Genomic DNA, 26,107 nt, shown 5'->3' on the forward strand with positions numbered 1-26,107 from the left:
ACATTTCATAAGCAGACCAACTCTACTTGTGTCAACCAGCAAGCATCCACACCAGCAGGTGGGGGGAATTCAAGCTTAGGTGTAGCACCAATCCACCATTACAGACTAGAATGTCAAGGATCCAGGGTAGAGAGATTGGCAGTACTAGAGAGAGGTCATGGAGATTTCTGAACCATGTTTGCCTTGGCCATACCAGGCTTTCTGGCTTTCTCCCACTTGATCTTTCACAGCATCTTGGGCAGCAAGAGGGATGGATGAAATGCACAGAACAGCCCAACCATCCCTTGGAGGATAAGGCATCAAAAAGAGTCAAGACTGTGGCCTCCCATGAACAGAAGTTCAGTATGTTGGACATATGTTGTTCATTGCTGTCATGAAAGTTTTGTGTGGGCATCTTCCCATTGATGGAAGATGCCCTGAAGGATTTTCATGTGAAGCAACTACTCATGATTGTCACAGAAGTGCCTGCTCAGGCCATCTGTCTTCATACTGTTCACCCCAGGGAGATGGACCACTGACAAGGTAATGCAAAATCTCAGAGCTGGATGGCTTCCAGGCACAACACCTGCAACCTCCCCCTCCACACCTGTGTTTAGGTAGAAAAATGCTGATATAGTGTCTGATATCACCAAGACTGCCTGGCTGTGCATATCCAGAAGGAAGGTTACATATGCCCAGTATATGGCCCTGAGTTCTAGAATACTGATGTGTAAAGCCCTATCTGTAATGGATCACATGCCCTGAGCTGTGAGATCACCCATATGAGGCCATTATCCAAACATGGAGGTGCCAGTGATCATGGTTCTTGAGAGCAAACTGGGACTGTATGGGACCCCCTTGCAAACATTGCCCAGGTCCTTCCAGCAGTCAGGTGCCATCTATTTTCCCATTTGGACATCGGTGTCAGTGATGCTGAAGTCAGCCACAGGGGTTTTGCGATCTCCAATAGCCCCTTGTTGATTGGGATCACTACACATCTAGAATATCACGGAGTTTGTGTGGCATGTCCCACACATCCTCAGTAGGTATCTCTAAGGCTGCTGCTGCTCATCTCATGAGATCTTGAAATATCTTCTAGTCCTTAGGAGTGGCAGATGACTGATCTGAGCCATAGCATCATCTGGAAGTGATGAGGTTGTGGCCAGTGCTATCTGGAGCTCACCCTGGATCAGCTGCATCAGAGCAGCCCACTCCTGGCACAGACAGATCCAAACACTGGCACAGGGGTGACTGTCTGCGCCACAAGTATTGTGGAGAGGCTAATCCTGTTTGGTATTGGCTCCGGTGCTCAGGGAACTTTCCCTAAGTTTTGAGACAATATCTGACAGTCAGGTAGTCTTATGTGGCCTCAAAGTTTGATCTGGAGAGGGTGATTTTTGCCTTTTCTCCTTCGTAGACGTGCACTTTAACTCTGATCTGTCTCTGTGCTTCCCAGATGACAAAGCTGCAGGCCTGAAGGACCCTTCAGACATGGTCAGTGACAGAATGGATTGTAATGTGAGGGCATAAACACAATAAGCCATGCTGTAAGCAGCTCCTATAGAACTGCCTAACAAGGAAGTTCCACCATTTATTAAGATCCCTGCTGCAACACATCCTGGTCATCTCTGGTAAGTGTGGAGGTCCAGAAACTCATTATTTCACATCTCCCATTATTTATACATTTTATAAAGGATTAAACCTTAAATTATAAACCAATGTATGTACAGACAACAGTTCAAAATATACTTCAAATTCTATAAAACTATTTACAGTACTATGTCTCCTTAACAATTGCATTTAAATAATCCTGTGCAGTATTCTAAAGATCAGGTCTTTGAGGGTCTCTGATCAGTCTCCATACCATGTTCTCACTTCTGCTGAGTTTGTGTGTGGAGTTAGAGTTCCTTTCTTCATTTTACTGGAAAATATTGAAGATGAACCCAATTCCTCTAGCAAAGTCCTTTCAGAGTCTGCATTAGATAGGATCTGGGAGTTTCTGCCAAGTTTCAAACAGTGCCAAATGTCTTGGAGTGTTTGAGCCAAACTTTCCTTTCTAGTCTCAGATCAGGTAGTGCTTTTGTTCTGTGCTGAACTTTGAAGTTTTGCTGTTGCCAAATTTTATTTCAGTATCGTGTTTGTGAAATTCCTTCCAGTCAGACATCTTAAATTTAAGCGGTATCAGTGCCACAGGTAAAGGCATCCTTAGTCATCTTCCCATCAGAAGTTTTCCTGGAGATAGTCCAGATGAAAGTGGTGTTGACCAATATACCAGGAGTGCTTTATATGGGTCCACTGATTTTTGCGTAAGTCTTTTTAAAGTTTGCATTGCTCTTTCCACCTTCCCATTACTCTGGTGCTAACATGGATTATTAGCATGATGTTCAAAATCAAAGTCCTGTGCCAATGCTAGGAAGTTTTCAGAGTTAAACTGAGGCCCATTATCAGTTCTTAGTACTTATGAAACTTCATGTCTTGCAAGTATTGACTTTAGTTTCTGTATGCGTTGTGCCAATGAAGTCTGTGTAGATATAGCTAATTCAATATATCTGGAGAAGTAACTGACTACAATAATGTATGTGTGTCCTTTCCAGAAAAAAAGCAAATCTGTGACTACCTGCTGCCAAGGTCTATCAGGTAGCTTTGTACAGAGTAATGGTTCTGGAAATTATTTTTCCCCCTTTATTTTTCCCCCCCTTTTACATATCTTGCAGCCCTCTACTAAGGTCTGAATTTGACTACTCAGACCTGGCAACCATATGGACTGTTATGCTCATGCCCTGCACGTGTTTATACCATGGTGTTCTTCATTGAGTTTGGAGACACTCTCTTTCTGAAGTAGCACAGGAATGAGAATGCACTGTCCTTTCAGAAGCAGGCCATCAGTGATGTAAAGATCATTTTGGGCCTGACAATGTGGTAGTAGGACTATTGGACACTGACTCCTTTGACCCAACCTCTTTGGCAGAGTTGAATCAGTTTCTGCCAGTCTGATCCTTTAGCTGTTCATCTCTACTTTGCTGAATTTGGCTGGCACATGCTGGAGTTGCTGCCCGAACAAGATCTCTGTAGACTTTGACATACCTCATGTGTCCATCGTTCAGAGGCATGACTGCCATTCAGTATTAGCAATTCTTAAAGCTCAGGGATCTGTGGTGGTCAGCCATGGGTGCCAGTACTGCAAGTGACTGAGTGGGGAGAACCCTTTTTCCCCAGAGTGCCCCATAGACCTAATTAACTAGTGTAACTGAACTGCTAATTAATAATTGCTGAATTGGAGATAAATTCTGAAGAGAGTTGCCCCAACAACTAGAGAAAAAACCAGGTGCGGCTCCATGCTTTATACCCTTGCAAAGTGCATGAGGAAAGGGAGGCCGCATTGTGCTACCCCACTAGATATTGCTGACTAGAAAATTCTCTGACATGTGCACACTGGATGTGCATCCACCAACTGTGGAATATGAATACTGACTAGCATTCAAAAAATATACTCTGTTCTCTGTCAGCATCCATTTTCTGGGATGCACAATAAATCCATAGTGAAAATGCAAAAATCCAGTGATACAATATTATGTATGTAGCTTCCTTAAATCTTATAGAAATCTGGAAAGAAAACTGCACTTTTAGGACCATCCCTTGAGAAGGTGCACAAGGGTAGTGGCAGGGGAGTCCTTCTGCTCCCCTAAAGGCTATAGCTAGAACCAGAGCTAGCGATATGATTCGCAGCTCAAAGAGAAAGATTTGCACTAGCTCTCATTGAGCTAGCATCCTAAAAATAGCAGTGTAGCCATAGTAGCACAGGCAGCAGCGAGTGGTGGCATGCGTTAGCTGCTCTGCATAGAAACCCACCTAGAATCCATGGGTTCTTACTCAGGGCAGCTAGCCCAAGCGGCTACTCACCCCTGCCCATGCTAACATGGCTGCATTCTATTTTTAACATACTAGCTTGACAAGAACTAGCGCAAGTTATCTCCTCAAGCTGGGAATCACACCACTAGCTCTGGTGGTGAGCTCCAAGTGTAGACATAGCCTAAAAGGGAGAGGGTAGGGCTATGACCAATAGGGCCAGTACCTTCAGGAACTCCAGCAGAGCCACAGAAGTTTCTCCATTCGTTGTACTGTGCTTTCGATCGAGTCCTATCTATCTAAAGTATTTATATGGCTTCCATTGTAGTATTTGAGCACCTCCCAGTCTTTAATGTATTTATCCTCAGAACACCCCAATAAAGTAAGGAAGTGCTATGAAGTGCTTTTACAGATGGTGTACTAAGGAATGAAGAAACTAAGGTCCAGATCCTTAAAGGTATTTAAGCACTTATCTCAAACTGATATGGGAAGTTTGACATCTAAATACCTTTGAGGTTCGGGGCCTAAGTGTCTTCCCCAAAGTCACCAAAAAAGGGGCGGGGTCTGGGGAACAGGGAACTGATCCCAGGTCTCCTAACTCCTTGACTATAACCATACTTACCCTCTAGCTAGTGAGAGGAATATTCTATTTAGGAATATGTACTGCCCCTACATACCAGGAAACTCCCGAAGGCACAGCTTCACTTAAGGCACAATCCCTTCTACAGCATCATGACTCTGCCCTCACCCTTAGTCAGAGCTGTGCCTTTATGGCATAAATGAGTCTTTAGTCTCTAAAATAACTATAATTAACTATCTGGCATATACTGATTTTATCAGGTGTCACATTAGACTTGTGATTCAAGTTCTTCATCCCTTCTTGCTTTGTGTTCACTGCTGTTTTAATGATTATAGATTATTTATAATTGTCTTGGTATACATACATAAATACAGTCCTATTTTAGGACTCACACTACATTTTATACAGTCTCTGTCGGTAGTGAAGGAACGTGTGCAGTGGGGAATCTGTTATTCTCTCATTACTCTTAGCTAAACTTGACAAGTGTTAATAGCCAGTAGGTTTTCAGAATCTTTTATAGTTTTCAGAGTGCTATAATGATTGATCACTTTGTTCAGTGATAAATTCAAAGTCAAACTGATATCACTGAAATAACTTTAGAATCTCCTCCTTCCCCTCAACAGAGCTCCAATTAATGCATCCTAATAATCCTATTTATGATAGTAAGCCTCATATACACACTTCACATTATTAGTATTCATTTTCTCATTTGACTAAATAGGTATTTTGAGGTTGCAGTAGTCATAATACAAACAGTAACATAAAAAGTCATATATTATTTAAACGTATTCTTGTTACCTCTTTGCAGTGAATATGTGCTATGAAAGGTGATTCATTTGGAGTTTCTCTCTTGCCAGCTGTAGTGTGAAAGTAACCAAGCCTCTGTCAATGAAATATTTTCCAAAAGTTAGGTTCACGTTATTTACAGACTAATTCTGCTGTAGGAGAGTGTTACTTTAATTTTACAATAATTAAAGGCCTGATGCAAAACCCATTGAAATCAGTGGGAGATTTTTTTCCAGTGGGGCTTTGGATCAGTCCCTAAAAAATGAGTATTGAAAAGAGGTAGGGGAATAACAAAAAGTTTGGTTATTTGAAATGGTCAAAATGGTACAAAAATAGCTTTATCATTACTATTGTTGAGTCTGTGTTTCTGTGCTATGTTTAGTTATGTTTTATTTTTATCAGTCACTCCTATGGAGTATAAATTAAATTTGCTTTGGTTGGCATAGATTTGGTTGTGCTTGTCATTTGTCCATACTCTTATTGTTTACAAAAATCAATAATGATATTTTTCTAAAAGGTGCTCATGTTCTTGAAATAGTGTAGGTCCATTTGGAAGACTTTCAAAGGTTACTGATGTGGGAATTTCTGCTGAAATAAAGAATTCTGAAGTTAGTGTCCATCAAGGAATAAATTGTTACATATATTTGAAATATTTTATAAAATATTATAAAATGAAATATAGCAACTTGACGACACTTTCCAATCATAATTTATTTTTCTTCCTTGTTTATGAATATTGTAAAGAAGCCAGAGACACAGTGTGTAATGAACTGTAAAAATGATATTACAAACTCAATAAACTCTGGGTTTATTATTATAATATACAACATCACACTTATGTTTCTAATAATTTATATTGTCATTGTCCAAAAGAAAATATATCCTTCAGAGATCTATAAATTTATGGACTCATCCTCAAAAAGGAAGTAACGAAGAAGACCCACTAGCTATCTCATTTAAAACTGGACCATTAAAAGCTCTGAATATATACTATTACTATACTCTGAATATATATATATATACTAGTATAATATATACTAGGTCAGTGGTCTCCAAACTTTTTGGATCACGCACCCCCAGGGCCAGCTCTAGGGAAGCAAAAAAAAGAAAAGAAATGAGCTGCCGTCGGCACGCCACCAAAGACGGAGCAGGGAGAGCCGAGCTATCGCCGGCGTGCCGCCGAAGAATCAAAGGTCCTGGAGTGCTACTGCCATCGTTCTGGCGGTGCTCCTTCGGTGGCGCTCCTCCTGCCATGCACCCCCAGGGATGGTCTTGCGCACCCCCTGGGATGCGCGCACCCCACTTTGGAGACCACTGCTATAGGTAATAATTGTGAATAGGCAGGGGATGGAAAAGTTAATAGGCCTTTCTATGCCAAATTCCACAGTCCTTTATAAAGCAAAATATATACTGTGACGGGGCAAGGACAGATGGCTATACAAAAGTACTGGGAGACAGATATATTAACCCCAGGCTAAATAAATCCCTGTTACCAGGATAAGTAAATGGCAGCTGCTCCAGGTCAATTAAGACACCTGGGGCCAATTAAGATCTTTCCAGAAGGCAGGGAAGATAGCTAGGTTGATTGGGATGCCTGAAGCCAATTAGGGGCTGGCTGAAACTAGTTAAAAGCCTCCCAGTTAGTCAGCTGGGCGCGTGTGTCAGGAGCTGTAGGAGGAAGCCACGCTGTTGTAGGAACTGAGCAGTACAAACCATTTCAGGCGCAAGAAAGGAGGCCCTGAGATAACAGTGAAGTAGATATTGAGGAAGTGGGGGCTGCTGTGGGGAAGTGGCCCAGGGAATTGTATGCATCCTATTTCCAAAAAGTCGGCTACCACAGTTGCTACTATTAGGGTTCCTGAGCTGGAGCCCGGAGTAGAGGATGGGCCCGGGCTCCCCCTCCCCTCCCCGATTAATCACTGAGACTGGGAGACAACAGAGACTGTGTGAGGGAGGGTTGCTTCTCCTCACCTCCCTTGCTGGCTTATGATGAAAATGGCTCAGTAGGCTGTGACCCTTGCTTCTAGAGAAAGAAGGGCTACATAGAAGATCACAGTGAGCCTCTGAGGCTAGCAAAATCTGCCAGGAAGCGCGGGACCCATGGAGACAATGACAGAGCTTTGTCAAAGTACTGAAGTCAGTGGGAGTTTATTTTGCTTCCAAAATGATTGCAGCAGTTTGTCACTCATCTCTAAGTCTCAATGAGGAAGAGCAATCTACCAACATATTCATATGTGGGAGAGCCTCCACCTAGGAACCTTCTCCTTACTGTACAATGAGACAGTGGAGTGATCACCCATCTCTTCAGCAGAATTCCTTCCCTAATTCCTACACCCTGGATCCTGCAAACAAGGGGAGAGCTGGATACATCCTCCTCCTTGGCAGACCGCAGATGTGTGAAAAAGTGAATGCAAACATGCAACACTAGGTCACATTAAGTTTTACATGGAGCCCCAATGAACCGTAGAATGACCCCTTAAGGGGAATTCCAGGTAGGTACAGGGAGGAAAGCCAAGGCAGATGGTTCTAGTGATGACAAAATGGTGAAAGTGCAGCAGGGAGCCCATGAGTCAGTGCACTGGCACAGAAGCAGCATGCAGATGGTCCTGTTTGGAGAAAATCTGTAGATTCTGTGAGCCAAACTCTCTATTCCACATTGGGGCAAGTCCCTTCTTCTTTGAGGGAATACTCTCAGAGAAATGCCTTGAGGGAAACCTCACAGAGCTTTCCTACTCTCCATGTCCCATCCTGCAGGCATTTTCATTGGAGGAGGAAGAGATCTCCCCCTATGATTCTATGATCTCTTGCAAAAAATAATTATCTTTAGAAGGAAGGCCAGAAAAAAAAATATTTCAAAAGTAAAAGCAGTTTTCCACTTTCCCTCCATCTTCGGTAATCTCTTCTCTCTAATGATATTATGAAAAACATGATGTTAAGTGCTCTGGAAGTCATCTTGCCTTTTTATGCTAATATGATTCTTACAATCTCAAATCGTGACACATGTAATTATGCCTGAAAGAAATAAACCATCTCCTCTTGCAGAAGCTAAGAGAATACTAAAATATTACTAAAACACGATCTGTACTAGTTCTAACTTAATTATAGTGACACCCTCCATGCCTCTAGAATTCTGTTTCTGTCAGCTTTTACATGATGAACCCCTAATTTCAGGGGTTTATAACTCTATTCTACATAGTTTGGCTATTTTTATGGGAGTGCACAACACAGCAGTTAATGGTTTGATTTGCTATTTTTTTCTAAAAATGGCTTGACTTTTAGTTTGAAATTTTGTAGCTCATTCTGTTATGTGCTCTAGTCTTTTGTGGGTCTTAGGAACAAAGTCAAAAGTTAACATCACAGGTTATGTCTACGCAGGATGAAAGACCCATGTCACGACTGTGGCTGGCCTGAGTCAGCTGACTTGGGCTTGCAATGCTTGGGCTACAGGGCTAAAAATTGCTGTCCAGACTTCAGACTTGGTCTGGAGCCCAAGCCTGAAGGTCTACACAGCAATTTTTCAGCCCCAAGCCTTGATAGCCCAAGTCAGCTTTTATCCCTGTGTAGACATACTTATAGGAATCTATGATGAAATAGAACCATAAAGGTATGTCTACACTTCACACTAAGACCAGGCTCTTATTGAGGTCTGAGCACAAGCTGCCCCCTCCTTCCATCAGACACAAATCAATCTGACTCAAAATAGCAAGCACTGAGATGGGTTGCCCCCCATTCTGGGGTGCCGCCTGATGTACTGGGGTCCCACTGAGCCCGCCTGTTCCATGAACCTGGGCTCCCTCGCCCTATCCTGTTGTGCCAGGCCCTCAAGCCTCTTCAAGCACACACATAAATAGGGTCACATCCAGCTGCAAAGGCACACAGACACTGAGATCAGCTCTGTGTGGGAAGACTCAGCTCGGGATTGCCCAGCACTCAAGTGCACACCTCCTTTGGGGTGCAAACCCAAAATTATATTGTCTTGTGCTGGACAGAGATCTATACAGCATAAGATAATGGAATTTGCTCCCTCCCTCAATGTGGAGGAAGAGATGCACAGCTTTTTATCCTCTCCTCCCAGTTATGAATTACACAAACTGGTTTTGGAATAAACAAAAAACAAGTTTATTAACTACAAAAGGTAGATTTTATGTGATTATAAGGGATAGCAAACAGATTAAAGCAGATTACTGAGCAAATAAAACAAACACACAAATGAAGCTCAATACACTAAAAAAATACAAATGGCTACAAATAGTAATTTCTCACCCTAAAAGTTGTTTTAAGCAAATTGCAGGATTTCTTTGTGGACAAACAGCTCTTGCTTGCAGTTTAAAACTCCAAGTATATCCTTCACAGGCTAAACCCAGCCCAGGTTCAGTACTTCCCCTCCCCCCTTCCCTTTGTCTTTGTTTCTTAGATGTCTCCAGCAGTCATCTTGGGTGGAGATTCAGTGAAGAATGAACCAAGATTAACTCACTCCTCAGCCTTAAATAGGATTTTCGTATGGCGGAAATCCTTTGTTTCCCAATTTGACTCCCACCCGCTCTTAATGGAAAAACACTAGAAGTCCAAGATGATGTTCAGTACCAGATGACATGATCACCTGCCCCTGCTTTGTTCCTTGCATCCAAGGAAACTTCTCAGGAAGGCGGGAGATTAGTATCTTCAGAGACCTATTATTCCCCCTAAAGGCCCATCCAGGCTGTTTGCATACTGTCTGGTGGGTGTTCCCCAGGTGAAAACACAGTTGTAATTGTTCCATAGTCAATATTCCTAACTTCATATACAGAAATGATACATGCATACACATTGGATAATCATATTCAGTCAATCATAACCTTTCCAATGATATCTCACATGACTCAGCTTGCATAAAATACATCTTAGTTATGACATATTCATATCATAAGCATATTTCAATGAAGAATATGGGATGTAATGTCACACTGAGGACCTGGATGGGTCAGAGCCGCTGACCTGCTGTGACTTGGTTACAACTCCTCTGTGGACACAGCTCAAGCTGCAGACCTGAGTCAGATGATCTGTATAATGCAGTAGCATACCTGTGAGACTTGGGTTCAGCAATTGTAAGACATGGCCACTAAAGTGAGGGCTTGGAAACAGCAAGTTCACAAACCTGGGTCCAACTGACCTAGATTTACAATGCAGTGTAGACATACCCAATCCCCCTGAGTTTCAGAGCCTGATAAAGAATGTTTACAAGGCTATATCTACTGCTGTAGTATAAGCCCCATGAACCCAAGTCTGTATACCTGGGCTCTGAGACTCACAGCCATGGATGTTTTTTTTGCAGTGTAGACAAGTGTCCAAAATGTGGTTTATGTGCTTGAATTCTAAGACTGTATGTTAAATGAATAAAAGGGGATGTGAGGGGTCTCACATACTCAGCACCCTCACCCACTAGAGCAGAGTCAGCCATTAGGCCAGAAGTGGAACTGCTATTTAATAGTCTGTAGTATCCCAAGAAGCCTATATGTGACCTGAGTAGCAAGGAAAAATTGTTGCATATTGGGGTTATAGGATTTGCCTGTGTGAATGCATTGATCTAGCAAGAGAGATCTGAGGAAAGCAACAATATGGCTTTCCAGAGAAGAAAATCTAGGTAGACACTTGAAAGGCAATGGGTAAGCTGCTGGTTTCAAAGATCCCATCTCCAGCCTGTTTTAAAGCCTGTTTTCCCAGAGCTGGGAGTTATTAGATCAAAGGGCTATCAACAGTTAAAAAAGTGTCTTGGTTCTTACGAACGGGGGTGATTTGTCAGGGACGTCCCAGGAAACATCAGTGCTCTCTGACAAGGAGTCAAGGTGACACTCTGAGAAAGTGTCTCTAGGGATCTATTCCTTCTGGGGGCCCCATGTGGAAGATGGCTACACACCTAGTAAGCAGGCATGAGTACAGACTGCTTTATTGTTTTTAAGATATGCTTTCTCTTAAAAACTTTTGTTCTAAATAAATGATATGTTGTTTTAAGGAGGCTGTTTGGTCACTGACCACCACCGTCATTGCCCGAATGGAGCACAACTGCAGGATCTGAGCCTAAATCACACATGCTGAGGTGATGACTATTAGTACCAGGTGTAGCTAATTAGCTCATTTTATCATCCATTTATCATTGTGCTATTTGGTGTAATTGTCAATTCATATGCCATTTAAATTGTAGGATTACAGAAGTATAAGATTGACAAGTATTTAGGAGTAATGACTGTGTATTAGGTATATAAGTAAAACATGGCTGGAGTGCAAGGCCTACAGGCTGAGGTCTGTAAGATTTTAGCTTAGCTGTAATAGGGCTGTAATGGGGTCAGCACCCATCTCTTGTGAGCACCCATTTCTGGTCGGATGTGAGCTTGCTGTTTCTTAGTTTTTTGAATGGGGTGGCAACCACCTCTCATGAGCACCTCCTTCTTGGTTGATGATTTCTTCTGTGGGTTCTCAGCCCTCCGCTTGAGTCACACACACTGTCTGTAGGTGGAACAGTAAAAACAAACACCTTCCAGGGTATACAGTCTTTACCTTCCATAAAGGCTTCCTCTCTGGAAACACTAGCCTCTATGCCAGGCCAAGAGGGCCCATTGTGGTATCCTCTGTTGGTGTGTCCTTTTCAGCAGCCCCGCTCCTGGGCTCAGTCTTTAAACACACCAACAGTACCCTCACTTGGTCTGGCTGGGCTCGGCTATTGCTCAGTCCCCTCAGCCAGCCAGAAGCTCATTCTTAGGATCTTTGGCAGCCCTCCCTGGGCTCAGACCTGCCCACACTGAGCTGTCCGTGGTCCTGCTACTCTTCCAGCCAGCCAGGAACCTCTTCCAGCTCCAGGCAGCAACTGACTGCTCTGTCTCTGCTGCTTCTTTTTATATGCTTGCCCTGCAGCTACTCTAGGCTACCTAGAGGACTTCTCTATCTTTTCTGGGGCAGGGTGAGGCAGGGCCACAAGGGGGGCCAGCAGGGGGCCTCCGTATCTAGTCCACCCTGTCACAAGGCCATACGTTTAAGATCACTTGACATGAATGGGTGATCTAGGAATAACTCCATGCCAGTGAGGTCATAAGATTACTGTAAAAGATGTACCAATAAGTGATGATACGGAAAACTAGATTGCAATAGACCTCAACATATTGTGCAATGTCAGGAGACACCTGGTTGTAAGAGCATGAAATGCCCTGGCCTGACCACAGGTAACATCTTGTGCATAGATGCTAATGAGAATAAAAGGAACTTGAAACTACTTGAAAAATGGGGCACCAAAATACTCATGGGGTGTGGAAGTACAGATAAGGAAAAAAGGTTTAAAACCCGCATGCAAATTCATAAGGTGTTCTGTATAGAACAACAATATGAAAGAGGTTCCTTGGTTTAGTAAAAGTGGGAAGACGCCAAGAGACAACCCCATGGGGAACTCCAACATGAACCATCCCTCTATCAATTGTCTGTTGAGAGATCCATCAGACTATAGAATATCTTTAAGGATGTGAGGATGACCACAGTCTTAGTCATTGCCTGGGTTCTTGTAGGATTTACATATACATTGGTAAATGTAACTTTACTTATTGCTTTAATAAAACTTGTAGTACAGATAAGATTTTGTACTTGTGATTGTGACTGTGATCACTATCCTTGGACCTCATGCATTCCTGGAGTTTCCAAATCTGAGAAAAGAACTAGTGGTGATTTTCACTCTACGTAGCAACAGGAGCTGAACCCATGGAAGTTAAATACAAAATTACTAAATTCAATTTAAATTTGTAAAAAAGGCTACACTGGCGTCTGCACTCAAGGCCTGGTCAGAGTGGGAGAATTGCATTATTTCACCTGGAGCCCAGTGATAGCTTGAGGCCTAAGACCCGGAAGGACATGTATTCATTGAGACCAGCAGGAGTCACGGGTGCAGTTCACTCAGTAACTGTTACAATCCATTAAAATAGCTAGCTCATAACTTTGACAGGGTCAGAGATTTATTAGGGATTAAGATGAAACCTTAACGGGGAAGTGCAGATTTGGCATAATCTGTAGGGTTTCTTGCCCCTTTTTCTGAAGCATCTGGTACTGGCCAGTGTAGGAGACAGGATACTGGACTATATGGTTCATGTGTATGATCAGGCTTAGCAATTCCTTTTCCTATTACTCTACTTTTCTCCACACCATCTATCTGTTATTATCCAGTGACATCTCGCATTGTACTTGTTGCATGTGGATCACAGACCACACACCGCCCATCCTCCAAACCATGATGGGCCAGAGAGCTAGTTTGCTTTGACCATCCAACCTTTAAGTGCTACAACCCCATACCCCCAACCCCCTAAGATCTACTCTTCCACTTGCCAAAGAAAACAAACGGCATCAATCTAAAAACTATGGAGATATGAACAAAAGAAGCTCTGTATTAGTCACTTCCCTGATACCATTCCAGTTTGGGTCAATTTTGGGATAGCACCATCAGAAATGAGTACAAATCCTTTACCCCTTCACATTCTCTTCAGCAGGCTTCATCGTGCTGATATTAAGGGGCATATTGGGCTTGTCTCTAATACAGCTGTGCAGGAAGGCAGAGGTAAGTCTGACCTCACCCCCTGCATGCCCATATTTGGGATACTCTGGATACATAGGGAGAGCAGGCGCTGCGTCCCCAGTACTCCTCATGAGCAGGTGGGTTAGGAAGGGATGAAGAGAGGCAGGGAGTGGCCCAAGCCTTGGTTCTGCCCCCTCAGCAAGGGGTGAGTCCTCTCTGGGGCTCCTTCTGGTGCACCACAGCTATGCTCTGCCCTCTCAACAAGACATTGAACAAAGTCTCAGTCTTGTCCTGAACCAAATTTGTATAATTTCCAGGATGTAGAAGTCTGTCTCAACTCTCCTTTTTCTTTGAACATTGTAACAAGGGTCTACAAAAAATATATCTAATAGCATAAATGTATGGGTACAGCTGAAGATCCAGAGAAGCTGGCATGGTCATATAAATCTGACAGTTGCTCCATTTAAAAAAATTTCTCTGTTTAAAATAATAGCTAGAGAAAGGTTTAATTCTCTCTTTTTGAGTTCACATAATTGAAAATGTAATATATTTCAATGCACTGTACATGGAAGCCCATGATTAGTAAGCAAATGGTGTGTGGTCATGCCATTTATGCCATTCTGTACATACCATTTCCTATCTTAGAGTAATTCTTATTAAATAATATTATTTGTCTTGATGCCATTTCATAAGGACCTAGATAATAGGGCCACCACCTAACTAAAATGGATAGCTTGGAATCTATTTCTTGTCATGTATTTAATCAGTTTTTAAGTCTGTTTTGTTGGAACACCTCTGAGACCTCATGTCCAGTAACAGAGATAGCAAGAAAACAGTTTCATATTTTTTTCTATATGGGATTGGTAACCTTAATAATCCATAGATATATTTGATCTAATTAAATAGCTAGCATTGAATTGGAAAAAAATTAGTTCAAATTCTGCAATTAGTTTATAGCATATCTTCTTCTTCTTGCATCCTAATTCCAGACTCTGGAGTTAGTCATTCTTGAATGGACCCAATTTCCTATTTCTCTGCTCCCAAGTGATCAAATTGTTTGTTTTATCTTGCTCTTATTTTAACCTCCACTTTGTCTGCCCCCTGGATTATCAAACCCCCCACCTATTGCTGACATCCATATTCTCTACTCTCTGATCAAATCCTCCTACTACTTTGCTCTTCCCCAACATGCTCAATAGAAATTCTGTTGTAGACCAAGGGCAGTATATGACCCCTTGTTTCTGTTCTATTAACAAGAAAGTATTTGGTTACCTATTTTCTCCTTTTTCAGCACTAGGAAGCCTATTTACAATAGGCATGATGATGGCTTAAAGCTGAATTAGATTATAAAACTTTAAAGACTGGAATTGAAAAGACATTATGGAAGGAAACACCAGCTTTTTCTCTCTCGCACACTGTTATTCAAAATGAAAGCATTTATGTGTATGCAGCCTGGGCCAGATTCTTATCACATTCACACCAGTATCATGTCACTGAACACACTAATTTACTCCAGTGTAACAAAGGATACCTTCTCAGACTAAACAGACAGCTGGTTTCCACATTGTACAAAATGGTAATATAATCTATTCACACTATTTCTCTTCAAAGGTGTTTAGGAAGATACTAAAGGCCTGAATCTTTGAAGATCCACTCCTTAGAAGCACTGAACATCCTCAGCTCCTGTCAGCATCTACCTCCTCCAATCACGCCCTTAAAGAGAAGGGATACTGATCAAAGCTGGTTTTGTAGTTTTCAAATATTACCCTTATGTTAATGAATAATAAACAACATTTTAACTAAATTTATTTTTGTCTTTATGGTTTCAGGGTTACATAGAATGTATCTGTTAATTTCAAATACAAAACTGTGAAGTTAAAGGAGGAGCCCTTCCTCATCTTATCTGGACACATCCATATGTGCAAATACTTCATGTCAGGTGTTATGTAACTAGGGAAGATTTGGGGGCTCTGCTCTTTCTTATAGGGTATATTTCTGACTAGAGGAATGGAAACTTTGTTTTTCAATCCACGGAACTCCTCCACATGCTTCTGCCAGGGGACAAGCTTTCTCCCTACCCACACACCCCTACAGAGGAAGACAGACGTTCTACCTATTAAACTTTTTGATCTCAGAGGATCTACCAGAGGCAAGGGCTTCCCCACTGCTGCTTACCCCAACCCTCCCTCAGTTCTTCTAGGAAATGTGCTGCCAGGATAATCTCCCAACTCTGGCAACCTCTGGAAACCCCCTCCTTGATGTGGTGAGGTAACCAATTCCAGCCATCTTTGAATCACCCCTCAAACCTCAAGTTACTGCAGACTTTGGCCCCTCTTACACCCATATCTGCATCTAGCAGAGTATGGCTACCCCTCAGATCTGCTGCTTGCCACCTGAGTTGTTGGGGAGTATGCTGCAGAGCTCTCCTCCCTATTGTTCTCATCTCCTCCACTCAAATGCACAAGGATCAGTGATTTGGATCCTATTTTTGTTAGGGAACCTTGTTAAAATTAATATGCCTATATCAATGAAACTCTAGCAATTATGTTGACAAAATACAGCATATTACGTTGGAAATAAGCTTCAGTGACTATTGCTGTCCAGTAGCTAAAGGAAATGAAATCCCATATATCAATGGAAAGTTACATCAATGCTTTTAGGGAATATTTACATCATCTAATGTAATATGGACACAGAATCATAGAAATGTAGGGGTGAAAGGGATGACAAGAAATCATCTAGTCCATCCCCACACACTAAGGCTGGATTAAGTATACCTAGACCTCTCCTGACAGGTGTATATCTAACCTGTTCTTAAAAATGTCCAACAGTGTGGGTTCCACTACCTCCCTAGCTAACCTGATCCAATGCTTAACTATTTTGATAGACATTTATTTTTCCTAATATCTAATATCTAATGTAAATTTTCCTTGCTACAAATGTCACTGGTTATCTATTGTCCTGACCTCAGTGGACACGGAGAAAAATTGAACATTGCCCATTTTATCACATCCTTTTACATTCCCTTTTAAACTAAAGAGTATGGATAATTGATCCTTGGGAGTGCTGATAAAATGGTAGATGGGAAAGGGGAAACAATGGAATAGTGATGCTATATCTTAGCTATGCAAGCTTGTCAAAAGCAAGATAACAGCAAATGATTTTTCAACACATTTTAATAAAATCATAAAAACAATCTGTATTAAAAAGCCCTGAAATGTATATTTACAGAACATAATCAGTACTGCAAAATCCATCCAAAGCTCAAACCTAGGAAAGAATCTCTTGTTTGTTTGGTATTAGAATCTCGTTTTTGTTTAACATTAGAAAAACAAATTAGCATAGAAAAAAAATTGCTGAGGTTTGACAGACACCGAACTTGATGCTCCCCTAGCATGCACCAGCAGAGACAACTGCAGAAAGAGAAGCTTGACATACAGTGGAAGGAAGATACCACAGCATAAAAAGTGCTCCTTCATTGCTCCCAAGCCTGCAAAGCCCTCTGCACTACAATCACGTGGGTGAGGCTGTAATGAGATTGTGTGGAGATAAACGGTGAAGGAAGCCTGAGGAGCAGAGGCTCTACACAGCATGTTCCCCTGGAATAAGAGATTAAAATTTATGGCAAATTGCAATGCATATTTAATGCTGTTCAGACCAATTCCAGCAATCTTTGACTCACCCCTCAAACCTTCTCCTCCTCCTGCCTCCACTTCTCTCTCTGCACAAGATCTTGCTTATTTCTTTCAAGAGAAAATTGACAAAATACAAAATGCAACATGACCTGCTGCCTGCCCTTGGTTCCCCTGCCCTGTTTTAGCTCTTTCCATCTTTTCCTTGGTCACAGACACCGAAGTTTCTCATCTGCTCTCCTTCTCTAGCCTCTCCATTTGCCCCAGTGACCCCATCCCCTCGCATCTGCTGATCTGCCTTGTACCCACTGTGATCCCCTCCTCTTACTCATCTCCTTAACCTCTCACTCACCTCTGCCAAACATGGATTAGTCTCTCCCATTTTAAAAAAAACAACCAAACCTTGACCCCACTTGCCTGTCTATCTGTCTCCCCATCCTCTTCTTACTTTCCTCTCTAAGGTTATTGAATGCACTATTTACAATTGTGTATAGTTCCTCTCCTCCAATTCCATCCTAGATCTTCTCCATTCTGGCTTCTGCCCCTTCCACTCTACTGGAACTGTTCTTGCCAAAGTCTCTAATGACTTCTAATGACTAGCCAAATCTCAGAACCGTACTGCATCCTCATCCTCCTTGACCCGTTAGCTGCCTTCAACACAGTCAACCACGTTCCTCTTAAAATCTTCTCCTCCCTCTGCCCTCTCCTGATTCTCCTCCTACCTCTCTAATTGTTCCTTCAGCATGTCCTTTGGAGGATGCTCCTTCTCTTCCCTCCAGCTTTCTGTGGGGCTTCCACAAGTATCTGAACTTGGTTCCCTTTTCTTCTCCCTCTACATCTTATCACTGGGTAATCTCATCCACAAACACAAATTCAACTACCATCTCTTTGTGGCTGATTCAGAGATCTACCTCTCTACTTCAGACCTGTCTCCTGCCTAAACAAAAATCTCATTCTGTTTCTCTGACATCTCCTCGTAGATGTTTAGCTGCCAGCTCAGGATCTACATGTCTGAAACAGAACTCTTAATCTTCTTCCCAAACCCTCTGAGGTAACTTCTTTCTTGATCATTGTGGACTACACCACCATCCTGCCCATGACTCAGACCTGTAACCTGGGTATCATCCTCCATATGGACTTCTCTCTAGATCTTCATGTCCAGAGTATGCGTAAGTATCACAGATTCTTTCTGCATGACATCTCTAAGATATGGCCATTTCTATTCACCCACACAGCTAAAACTCTCATGCAGTCTCTCATCATCTCACATTTTGATTATCACAAACACTTTTTCTCTTTCCTCGATAAATGCAGTCTTGTGATATCCATTCAAAATGCTGCTGCAAAGATAATTTTCCTAGCCTGTCACTTTTCCTAGCCTGTCACATCAAATTTCTCTCTGCACCTTTTTACTGGCTTCCCCTTTATTGTATCAAACATAAGCTACTTTGTTTTCACTTGCAAGGTCCTGCCCAACGTATTCCTACCCTATACCAATCATCTTTCATCCAGTATTCAAAAGCTGACTCTTGCCTCAGATCAATCCATGATGCCAGCCTCTGTTATCCACTTGTTAAATTTTCATACAAGCAACTTTGTGCTTTCTCCCATGCAGCCCCTAATGCTTGGACGAAGCTCCATGTAAACCTCTGCAAAACTAACTCATCCTCCTCCTTCAAACCCCTCTTTAAAAATCTAATTTGCTCTGAGGCCTACAAAAAACTTGAGTTTGCTTAGACTGCTGGTGCACTGAAAGAGACCACTGCTTATCATCTCATTCTTTCCTTGAACTCCTCCATCTGTTGGTATCTGTCTGTGGTCTCTTGTCTTATACTTAGATTGGGGCTGGGACTTTATTCTGTGTACCGCACCTACCACAATGGAGTCTGGTCCATTATTGGGACTCCTAAGCATTATGATAATACAAATGAAAAAGAACAACAACAACAGTACGACATGAACTCAGAGTTGGTAGGAATGCTCAGTGGTGGTAGCTGACTCTCACTAGGTTTCTCTCACAAGAGAAAGAAGGTCTCTAGGAGCAATATAGGGATTTCTCAGTGCTACCAATATGATTTTCTTCACAGATCCTTTCTTTCTGGGATATGGCATCTGTGTCATTGCCCCATGTACAAAGCCTCAAAACCTTCCCCCGTATGAAGCATGAGTTCAGAATTGTGCAAGATGACATTTTCAGAGTGACCTGACTCCTATGCACGCTTCTTACAAATTATACAATGAAAGGAGTACATTTAGGCCCATGTCCTTAATTTGTCCTTTTTACTTAGGTACTCTTGAAGTCTCACATTAAAGTGTGATGTGTTGTGTTATGTCATGTGTTGCAATAATTAGGACTAAGAGAATGAGATCAATACAGAGCCTCAGCAAGTGTGTTAATGTTTTACTTGACGACTGACTTCAGAATTTATAATAACCCTCTGCCAAAGCTGGATAAAAAATTAACATAGATGACTATTTTGTAGTCAGTTTCAGACTTACATACAACAGAATAACAGATTTGTTCTGAGATGTCAAAGGAGGAAAAAGACCTTTTACTTTGACAAAATTTTAATATGGTTTTGTGGCAAGTACAATATCCAGATTGCAGTCAGGAACTGATTAGCTCTTGCAGATTCTGAATTAGTAGTACATTTGACCAGTCTAGACTAGAACAGCATAGGAATAAGAAAAAATCTGACGAATATAGGTTGCAGTAACAGTTTAAAGTGCATATTTTGATTTTGCTTACAATGAGTCTAGGATTAAAAGACACTGGAACAAATTTTCTGCTGAATTACACTCTAAGCAATCCAATTGACTTCTACAGGCTGTGAGCTAAGTACACAAATATTCATTGCCTCATGAAATCAGTCACAGTGCACAATATAACCCACAATGTTGGAACATTTCCCCCTTTACCCCCCACCATTGAATTTGATAGTTTTCCTGAACATTTAATTCTTAAATCCTACTTCCAAACACATATGATCCTGCACCACATCCTTAATTTAACATGTTTTATATGGATTACAAATAAACCTTAATGATTTACCTACCTTGTTTTCCAATTACTAAGATCTGGGCATTAAATACAAATTATAAAATGGCTACTAAAAACTCTAGATCCCCATAAGCTGATGGAATATCTGTTCCATATAGTTCCTCATAATGAGGCATAGAATATAACCACATAACTTCATGGGAAGATCAGTATAATGTTCTTTAGTATTCTGAACCCCCCAAATATGAGCGTTAAATGTTGTAGAGGAAAATTTATTCCATTATGAAATAACTGGAGTAAAACTTTTATATTATTGTCTGAAGATTCTGTGCCATTTCAAACTTCCCAATTAGAATACATCTTTATTAATGGAAGTTATACATGCAACTCACCCACACTTAAAAGAAAGAACAGATCTCTTATTCTATATGTTGGCACTATTTCAAATGGAAAAGCCTACTTCAACTGTATTACACCTCCTTCAATAAATATTTTGCTTTACGTCTTTATGCAAAACATACTCATATTTCATCAAAAAGCAAGGGAAAAGGTGAAATATGCTTCTATATTTGGAGGCCTGTTCTCCCTTTTCTAAACAAAATGTTGGTCCTGTATTCTGAGTTTGTGTGAGTGCACATGGGAATTTATAATGATCATTATTATGATAAACACAACAAAACCCACATTCATGTTATTTGACTGAGATAAAATGAAGGGTTACATTTATAAAGCATTGCAGAAACTTTAACTGTGGATCTCTAATTAAATCATATCTATAAAACCAAGTACACTATTTTAAAATGTACCCAGAAATGTTTTGCTTATGAAGAACAGAAATGCAGGCTCTTTTGCAACAAAAGTAGCTGAATTAACACAGACGTATCAAAAAGATCCACTACTTCCTGATAATTTCATTTTCATTAGGGAAATAGCAATTTTTTGATACTGCTGTTTTAATTTCCATTAAGCTGAAAAAGCCATCACCTTCAAGCCCTTCCTCAAAATGTAACTTGGCTGTAATTCACACATGAAACCTGATAATAGCTAAAATTACGCATATCCTATTAGAAAAGGAGGACTTGTGGCACCTTAGAGACTAACCAATTTATTTGAGCATGAGCTTTCGTGAGCTAATAAATTGGTTAGTCTCTAAGGTGCCACAAGTCCTCCTTTTCTTTTTGCGAATACAGACTAACACGGCTGTTACTCTGAAACCTGGCATATCCTATTATATTTGCTATCCAGTCTCCTCCACGCAGCCCTCTTATTTGTTTCATTCATCAACTATGGTTTTTTTCAGCGCAGAGGCTGTTATTTATTATATCTTTGTATAACGTCTAGTGCCACAGGGCCCTACTTAGTTTGGGCCTTTGGGTGCTGATGCAACATAAATGTTAAATAACAGTAATTGTTCTTAAAGTGTGTCTTGAAATGTTGTGGACAATACTGAATTCATAAAAGGAGAAAGTCAATGTAAATCAAAGGACTGTAATTTAGCTCCCCAGCTTGTAATTGTAAGGAGGATGAGTTCAAGGGACATAATATACAAGTTGGAGGTGGAGGGATATATAAGAAGAAAAGAAATCTATACTATTGTAAAAAGAATTTTTACATGATTTTTTGTCAAGGTAAAACATCTCTAATTATGGGCCGGCTTTTGTGCTACTGGCTTTTAATTAGTGTCTGTCTTTTTAATTATGCTGTTGAAGATTTATATAGCCCTGGATAGTAAAATGAAACAAAGGGAATCGAGGATCTAAAAGTTCATCTGGAAGACATTGTCATTCTTTGCAATAAGGAACAATTTGATGAAAGTGTGTCTCTAAAAGCAACCTGCAAAAAATAAAATACTTTAGTACCCCATAGAAGCTGGCTAGTACAATGGGAGTTGATTCTAATAGAAATGCTGTTAAAAATGTTAAAACCAACACGGCCAAATTAAATTCTCCAAGCATTGAGCAAAATTCCCTCAACCTGGAGCTGATCATGGAAAGGAAGGAGCTAAGGTGGTTGTTCCATGCCAGCCATTTGATAATCTCGGGTCTTAACATTTGGACTCCTGATGGTGGACTACCACTTTTAGAGCTACCATTAATGCAATGGTCAAAGATGAGGTCCTAGGAGAGCTGGTAAGAAAATAAAATAATAATAATTAATAATATAGTTACTTTAATTGTGAAATTTCATTTCTATTTTTATTGAAATACCACATTCATCTGCATTTTCTGAGCAGCTTAGATTTTTTTAAAATCGACAGACTTCTGGATTCTCTGTTTGTGTTTTCTCTGCATCATGGACTCTTTTCCTATTGGTTATTTCAGTAACCATATACCTCCTTTAAAAATATTTCCCCACAAATTAGGGTGTCCAAGGAACTTTGAAGAGCAAAATCAAGTGTCTGAGGACACTGAAGAGAGGGAAAAGTGGTAAGGCAACACCCTCCCTGTTATTTAACTCAACTGTCTCCCCCTCTTCCCTTCCCCTCAAAATTCTTCCTAAGAGCTAGTGTATTAAACATTACATCCTCCTGGGATAGAGTTCCAATGCTTTTTGGTACCGCCAACCTCAAGCATTCAACAGTCATGAGTCCAGCCCCTCCGCCCCTCCAATCATGAGCTTTTAAAAATAATACTGTATGCATCTTCTCAATTGTCCCATGATATAATAGCCTTTAGGGGTCATATTATCAGCCTTTTCCTTGCAATCATGGGGGGCATTTTTTTAAAATAAAAGCTGAACTTTTCATGTAATCACAAGAATTCAGGATTTGGGGCTTTAAGAAAAGCATCAGCTATCATAAAACTTATGATAAAACTGCAAGAGTTGGCAACGCTGTTTTTTTCTAATATTTATGCTGAAACTTGTGCCAACGGTTCTGGGTAAATATTAAACTTGGGGGAGGGGCTATTTCCTGACTGATAAAGAAACTTGGTATCACTGACATCAGTTTGTGAATCTAAACTAAAACTAAACTAAAACTAAAAATGAGACTTGTGTGAAAAAGTTGCCAGTTTAGTGACTCCTGCTACCTATCAAAAGCTGGTAGAATGCAAACCTTTTTGGGTGTATGATAAAGAACCTTTTACTTAAATAATTTAGTCAGCACCCCCTTTATAATGTAGCACAATGGAACCAAATACATCATAAAATATCAGGGTTGGAAGGGACCTCAGGAGGTCATCTAGTCCAGCCCCCTGCTCAAAGCAGGACCAATCCCCAATTTTTGCCCCAGATTCCTAAATGGCCCCCTCTAGGATTGAACTCACAACCCTGGGTTTAGGAGGCCAATGCTCAAACCATTGTCCCCTCTTTCATTATGAGCTACTCTTCTAAAAAATGCCATCAGCTTAGCTAGACAAGAGTTATTCTTCCGATCCAAGTTATTGATTACTTAGTTTCCAGTATTTTTCCAAGTATGTAATCTTTTCACTTCTTAAAAGATAAAAGTTGAAGTCCCCAATCTATAATTAGCCTTTTAGCTTTCCTTTTATAACAAATATCAACCTTCATCCAATCCCTGGGAACTTTTCCTTGCTTGAGTGGCATATCAAACTCTCCTGCTTCCATATATGTCAACAAGGGCCTCTCTTCATTTCTGGTTACAGCAATACTCCCAGTTCATACTCGGTTTCCTCTGCAATTCTAATATCCTTTCACACCCATCAATCACTGCCTACTGCTCCCTCTACTCACTTGCTTAAAAAGGGTTCCAAACACACAAATCACCTGGAGATGCTTAACATAGCAAGAGTTGCTGTGACAGCTGGACGGATAGCTGTCAGGCTCCCAGGAGAGTAACATATAAAAGGAAGAGGATGCTAAGAAAATAAAATCACCATCTTCTCGAGTGGAGTTGTGCTTCTGTGACAGAACAAGGGCAGGAAACCCCAGCCTTCAGAATAAATTCTGTGGCTCAGGTGAGTGACCACGAAAGTTATTTACATGAAGGTATGAGTTTATGAAATCTGAGAAGATACAAACATTATTCAATACAAAATAACAACATTTTATAGAATAAATGTAATATTAAAGACAATAAATTATTTATACTTAGTACATATTTTCCCCTAGCTTGTTCACACATTTTATAAATTACTGCTTACACAAAGCGGAAACAATGAACAAATCCAGTTTTCACACAATGGTGAAATCCTGGCTTTATTGAAACCAAAGGAAAAACTCCCACTCACTTGAATGGGGCCAGGACTTCCCCCAAATTGAACAATCTTGCAGTTGATATTGTGCACTATACACATGGCCAAATTTTTCAAACCTTTTATGGTACAAAGGAGCACATGTACAAAGCAAGGCTTAAATGCTATACTTTTTATATGAATGCTACAGCAAAATGAGAATAGGAATTGACATAACAAAAATTAAATGCTACTAAATGGAAAAACATCTGCATTATGTACACAGCAGATTTGAGACTTGCTTCATTTAATGAAGTGGATGCAGTAATTTACTAATTAGAAAAATTGCACACTAGGATGAACTTAATGTTATTTCAAAGGGAAGTTTTTGTCTTTCTTCAAAATAAAGCATAAAAAGTAAGGAGTGATTATGGATGGGCAAATGGATTTTTGATGTATTTGAAGAAAATGCATACATATGGAAGTTAGGGGAAAACATTCTTAGAACTAAATGGTCCATCTCTGCTCTAATCCCTTGTTCTCCTTACACATATGCACATATTGCCACAGGGATAATGTCTGTAATAAAATGTGGTCTACACTACAAAATAGTTTGAGAACTCTTGGTCAATTGTATGAAATACGCCTGGTCTTTTCAGTGTATATATATTGGTGATGCTTATTTGTGCAATAAAAAAAGAATTGATGTTGTGACAAAGTCAAGCCAGACAGCTGCAAGAGGGTCCTGGAAGGTAGATATATTAGCCCTAGAATGTTAAAGGCCTTTTTTCCTGCAAGCTGATAAGCCATTATTTCAGGCCAATTAGGGATACGTGAATTACTAATTAAGGGCTGCCTGAGGCTTTTAAAAACCCTCCTCTGGGGAGAGCAAGGGAGGAGACAGGCAGGCAAACAAGCAATCAAGCTAGCTAGCTAGCTAGCGGAAGTAGGGAAATAGGCTGTTGCAGGCTGAGAGCCTGTTCTCCTTGCAATAGGGGAAACAACCAAACCTGAGTGCCCACTAGGGGAAGGACTGACACCCCAGGGCAACCAACCGGGCAACACCTTGCATCAGCGAGGGGGGCAGCAAAAGGTACCCCCCAGGTTTTTGTTTATGAGACGGTTTCCTTTTTGTTTGGTGGAGGATCACCCCTTAGGCTGACACTCAGGCCTACCCTGAAAATATGACCAAGGGAGCAGAGAAGAGGGAAGGCAAACCCTGCCTGAGTGGGGTTGATTATCCCAGGCCCGCCATCGCCTGAGGGGGAAACACTAAGTCTAGTAAGAGGAAAAGGGGTGCCTTGCCACAATGTATTCTATACAAAAAGACTTGTGTACTTTGCTGATCTTCTGCTGCTGTTTTAACAATAAAATGTGGAAGGTACTGAACTACCAAACCTTATAAAAACGTAGACAGCTACAACAAAGGGTTCCAACGGCATCTTCCTCTTAGCTTGTGAGAACACCCATTCAATAAGAAGAGAGTGAGCTGTGTGTGTGTCTGCAGATGGGAAGACTAACGGACTGAGGAATCTACAGTATTACTCGCTATTTCAATTGAATTAAACACACTCAAAAAGGGAAACTATTACTTGGCAAGAAAAATGATAGTCTGTGCACTTTATTTGA

The 26,107-nt window shown here is 40.9% G+C and overlaps 1 protein-coding gene and 1 long non-coding RNA gene across 12 annotated transcripts in view; one reads left to right on the forward strand and one right to left on the reverse strand.

Annotated features, from left to right (window-relative positions):
• The window catches only part of KHDRBS2 (KH RNA binding domain containing, signal transduction associated 2), a 614,322-nt gene that overhangs the window by 450,117 nt on the left and 138,098 nt on the right, over nucleotides 1-26,107 (reverse strand). For 9 of the 11 annotated variants that reach the window (XR_012638772.1, XR_012638769.1, XR_012638770.1 and 6 more), the window contains exon 3: nucleotides 5,204-5,287. The exons of the other annotated variants lie outside the window; for them this stretch is intronic. Coding sequence is in view for 4 of the 9 variants with exons in the window: in XM_074947899.1 (XP_074804000.1) it covers nucleotides 5,204-5,287 (84 nt within the window). In the remaining 5 variants the exon portion in view is untranslated. The remainder of the gene's footprint in view (nucleotides 1-5,203; nucleotides 5,288-26,107) is intronic. 11 annotated transcript variants of the gene reach the window in all.
• Nucleotides 389-15,426, forward strand: LOC141984668 (uncharacterized). The gene is made up of 3 exons (XR_012638776.1): nucleotides 389-522; nucleotides 1,436-1,610; nucleotides 15,324-15,426. It is a non-coding gene; the product is annotated as an uncharacterized LOC141984668 (long non-coding RNA).

Source organism: Natator depressus, chromosome 3 (genome assembly GCF_965152275.1).
Source record: "Natator depressus isolate rNatDep1 chromosome 3, rNatDep2.hap1, whole genome shotgun sequence".
Classification (NCBI taxonomy): Eukaryota; Metazoa; Chordata; order Testudines; family Cheloniidae; genus Natator; species Natator depressus.